Genomic DNA, 4,043 nt, shown 5'->3' on the forward strand with positions numbered 1-4,043 from the left:
GTGGGGCGGAGGGCAGGGGAAGCAGGGGGTTCATGGGGGGCTGAGCCCCCCCGGGACACCCCAGCGACCCCCATCCCTTACCAGGGCGTGGGTGTCGTTGCGCATGAGCGCCCGGTTGTAGTTGATCTCGCGCTGCAGGATGATGAGCAGGAAGAGCAAACCCAGCAGGATGTAGCCCAGGTTGCTGAGGATGTTGTTGAAGGCGCTGCGAGGGGCCAGTCCACACCTGAGTGCTGTGGACCCTCCCTTGTCCTCGGGGCCCTGCCACAGCACAGCCCTGGGCACAGGGGACCCTCAGCCACCCACCCCCAGCCACCCTGAACCCACCTGAGGTTCCCCAGCGGGTGGGCACACAGGAAGTTGTAGTAACAGATGTCCTGGTTGCCAGTAACGTTCACCACCTGCATTCACAGGCAGGGTGAGGGTTGGGGAGACCCCTCGGAGTGTCCCCATTGTGCTGGGGAGCACAGTTTAGGACTGCAGCCCCCAGAGCTCCCAGGAGCCCCAGCTGCTGCCAACCTGCCCCACTTACTGTCTGGTAGGTGATGACAAGCTGGATGACAGGCAGGGCGTAGAAGACAGCGATGGTGGCGATGTTCCTGTGAGAGGCAGGGGAGTGTCAGGGGGTCCCTGCTGCCCGCCCCGGGTCGGGACACTGCTCAATGCCCCCATCCCCACTGCCCCCCGCTCACCAGAAGTAGATCTGGTACTTCTTCCGCAGCACCCGCTTGTCCTTGCGCGCCAGGTCGGCCACACACAGGTATTTCTGGAAGGAGAGGCTGGTGAGGGGTTGTCTGGGCAGTGGGCAGTGGGCAGTGGGCAGCAGGGGCTGGGGTGGGACACACCTTGGTGCGGATGACGTTCTTGTCATAGTCTATGTCAGCCAGGGTGTCGTAGTCATCCTCCTCGACGGAGCTGAGCGAGTCCAGGCGGGGCCGGCCGGCCACGTTCTCCAGGGACCGCTCCCCTGCGGCCCAGCCGGGGCCGTCAGAGGAGTCCCTGGCCCAGCCCACCCCGGCACCCACCCCGTGGGACCCCAATCACACCCAATTAACCACTCGGCTGCTCCCCTGACAACTTTCACCAGGGACGGGCTCTAATCCCCCGGACCCTGCGCTGTCCCTGCCCAGGGGGGACGTGGTGGCTGTGCCAATGTGGGTGAATGTCACCCACGCCCGTCCCCCGGGGCTCTGCCACACTGGGGACAGCTGGGGCACAGGCAAACAACATCCTGCCCTGCAGTCCCTTGGTGCTGCCCTTGCTCTGAGGGAGGGGAGCTGGGGTGCTCTGTGCCCTGGGCATGAACTTGGGGCTGGGCAGATTTTGCTTTGATTGGCCCAACCCTGCCCAGTACCAGCATCTACCCATGGGAATGCTCAGCGGCCTCGTCAGGGCGGAGGGTGTGCGCCGCTTGAACTGCTCCTGCCCTTCAAAGGAAAGCCACAGTTACTGGAGCAGGGCTCCCCCACACGTGTCTGCCAATGGAGACCCCGCTGTGGGCTGCACGGAGGGGCTGCCAGCCCCGGGACCTGCCCCGGAGACAGAGGGGGGCAGAGCTGGGACACCACCGGGCACGTGGCTCTGCAGGGCTGCGGCCACACCAGTCGCCCCACAACTCACCCACGTAACTGTAGGAGACTTCTGTGGAGGCCAGGCTGTCTGTGACACCCTCGGTGCTGCTGGAGGAGCCGTTCCCTGCAAGGAGGGCAGAGGGTGGGCACGGCCCGTGGGCAGGGGGGTGAAGGACGGGGGGACAGCCCAAGGCACTCACCGAAGGAGCCGTAACCGTAGCTGTCATAACCACGGCCCAGGAAGGAGTCGGGGATGCTGCGGGAGTGACCTGTGGGACAGGATGGTCTCTGTCAGCCCTGGTGGCACCCCTGTCCTGGGGCTGCATGGCCCTTGGGCTCAGGGCAGAGTCCTGCACCCCTGCCCTGGCACAGAGCGAGCTCAGAGCCGAGGACAGAGCTGGCACCTACCCAGGAGCGATGCTGGGAGTCCCCGGAAAGCCGTGGGAAGAAAGAGACAGAGCTGGTGAGATGCAAAGCCCCAGTGCAGCCCTGCCAGCCCCACAGTGGCGAAGTCTGGGACCTCCCTGGACCCCTGGCACTGGGATTTGTCCCCAGGGAGCCGAAGGGCAAGCAGGGCTGAGGGGGATAGTGGGGAATTCCTGCAGAATCAGGGCTCAAGAGGCCAGAATAAGTGGGAATCCCGCAGGCAGATCCCTCCATGCCGGTGTCTGCTGCCTCCATCCCTCACCTGTGTCCAGGCTGGGCGAGTCCATGGCTGACAGGAGCCCCTTCCTCTTGTGCTGCCTGCCGAGGGAAGCAGCCATCAGCCCGGCTGTGGCGAGGGGGCACAGCCCGAGGGCCCCCACCACATCAGGGACAGGATGGTGCCCGTAGGCCCAGCACCCAGAGGAGCAGCAACACCCAGGGACTCACCGGCAGCTCTCCCAGCAGGCGATGAGCAGCGTGAGGACGTAGAAGGAGAGGAAGATGCTGAGGCAGAAGAGCACACTGCTCACATAGGCCTCCGCTGTGCAGAGCCAGAACAAGCCCTCAGGGGGGGTGGCACCTCTGGGGACCTGTTGTGGGTCCCTGCAGAGCCCACCACCCCCAGCACACCCAGCCCCTCCCAGACTCACAGGTTATGGCAGGTGACACCATCACCTCCAGCATCTTCTGCCGGTTGTGCTGATCCACAGGTTCGTCTGGGAGAGGGCATGGCCAGGGTTCAGCTCTCTGCCCTATCCCCAGTGTGTCCCCACACACAGCCCACAGCAGCAGGGTGGGTGCCTCCTCCAGCCCCCCACATACCTGGAGAGGCGTTTTTGGAGAGGGGGTAGTAGGGCAGAGGCCCCCCACACGCCTCGTCCTCCGTCTTCACCACCACCACCACGTAGAAGCTGTGGCTGGGGAAATCCTTCTTCTGCAGCAGCCGTCCCAGGGGGGAGAGATGGGGGTCAGCAGAGCCCAGCTGGGGGTCTCCCATGCCAGAGGTTATCCCAGGGATATCCTCTGCGAGCTCTGACAACCAGAGGTACCCGGCAGCACCGGGCAGGGGCTGGGAGCAGCTCAGCACCGTGGTACAGCCCCGTGGTACAGCACCATGCCCACCTGCACCGTGATGGCCGCCTTCTTCGTCATGGTCTGGTACATCCCAATGAAGGCCACGTTGTTGTCCAGGTCGTAGACAGGGCACTGGGGGGGCAGAGGGCCCGTCAGCCCCGCCGGGCACCACGGATCACCCCGAGACCCCTGCCCAAACCTACCAGGATGTCCTGGATGGAGATGACAGAGCAGGGGAAGGCCATGGCCGAGGTCACCTTCACAATCACCGAGTCCACTCCTTCAGGGAACTCATACTTGAAGTACTGCGGGGGAGAAAGGGCCCATTGCTGCCACTGTGGCCATGTGGCACAGCCCCCTCCCGTGCCACACTGTGCCAGCTCCCCTCACCTGCGGCTGGGAGGCCGTGGCGTTGAAGCTGAACCTTTTATTTGTCCTGCAGAGAGAGCACGGAGAGGTGATGGGTGGCAAGGGGAGCCTGTAGCCCCCACAGCCCCCACGGGCAGCAGGCAGGCAGCGGGTCTGTGGTTCGGGGCTCCCCTCACCGCAGCACGAAGTTCTCCACGCGGGTGACCCGCAGCTGGTAGGAGGCATTGAGGGAGAGTGTGGAGACATCCACGTAGAAGTGCTGGGTCTCCACCTCGGTCTTGGTCTGTGGCTGGCAGAGCGTGCGGCTCACCTCCTGGTACGCGTATTTCCGCTGGTACCTGGGGCAGGAGGGGCTGCCTGACCTCCCTCGCAGGGGGAAACCCTGTCGGGGGGATCCCAGCCCGGGGATCCATCCCTGCGTGGGGAACCCGCTGGTACTCACAGGCCCCGGAGGATGAGCGGCACCTGGAAGGAGACCACCGCCTCCTTCTGCCTCACCACGAAGAGCACGGGCAGGTCCTTGTGGTCGGAGAGGACGTTCACCGATACCCGCACGCCCTCGGTCTGCGGGGACAGGGGAAGGCGAGGCGTTGGCCGGGCAGG

At 65.0% G+C, this 4,043-nt stretch overlaps 1 protein-coding gene across 1 annotated transcript in view; it reads right to left on the bottom strand.

Annotated features, from left to right (window-relative positions):
• The window catches only part of SIDT2 (SID1 transmembrane family member 2), a gene marked incomplete at its 5' end in the record, with an annotated part of 8,673 nt that extends 4,645 nt beyond the window's left edge, over window positions 1–4,028 (bottom strand). The window contains 18 exons of the mRNA XM_029962075.1: window positions 82–205; window positions 328–401; window positions 533–599; window positions 693–766; window positions 846–967; window positions 1,365–1,427; window positions 1,621–1,695; window positions 1,772–1,840; window positions 1,980–1,991; window positions 2,260–2,315; window positions 2,445–2,538; window positions 2,648–2,713; window positions 2,820–2,931; window positions 3,120–3,203; window positions 3,275–3,376; window positions 3,462–3,507; window positions 3,617–3,778; window positions 3,883–4,028. Of these exons, the coding sequence (XP_029817935.1) occupies window positions 82–205; window positions 328–401; window positions 533–599; window positions 693–766; window positions 846–967; window positions 1,365–1,427; window positions 1,621–1,695; window positions 1,772–1,840; window positions 1,980–1,991; window positions 2,260–2,315; window positions 2,445–2,538; window positions 2,648–2,713; window positions 2,820–2,931; window positions 3,120–3,203; window positions 3,275–3,376; window positions 3,462–3,507; window positions 3,617–3,778; window positions 3,883–4,028 (1,548 nt within the window). The remainder of the gene's footprint in view (window positions 1–81; window positions 206–327; window positions 402–532; window positions 600–692; window positions 767–845; window positions 968–1,364; window positions 1,428–1,620; window positions 1,696–1,771; window positions 1,841–1,979; window positions 1,992–2,259; window positions 2,316–2,444; window positions 2,539–2,647; window positions 2,714–2,819; window positions 2,932–3,119; window positions 3,204–3,274; window positions 3,377–3,461; window positions 3,508–3,616; window positions 3,779–3,882) is intronic.
• Between the last annotated feature and the right edge of the window lie 15 nt (window positions 4,029–4,043).

Source organism: Manacus vitellinus, unplaced genomic scaffold (genome assembly GCF_001715985.3).
Source record: "Manacus vitellinus isolate BGI_N305 unplaced genomic scaffold, ASM171598v3 scaffold_41_pilon, whole genome shotgun sequence".
Classification (NCBI taxonomy): domain Eukaryota; kingdom Metazoa; phylum Chordata; class Aves; order Passeriformes; family Pipridae; genus Manacus; species Manacus vitellinus.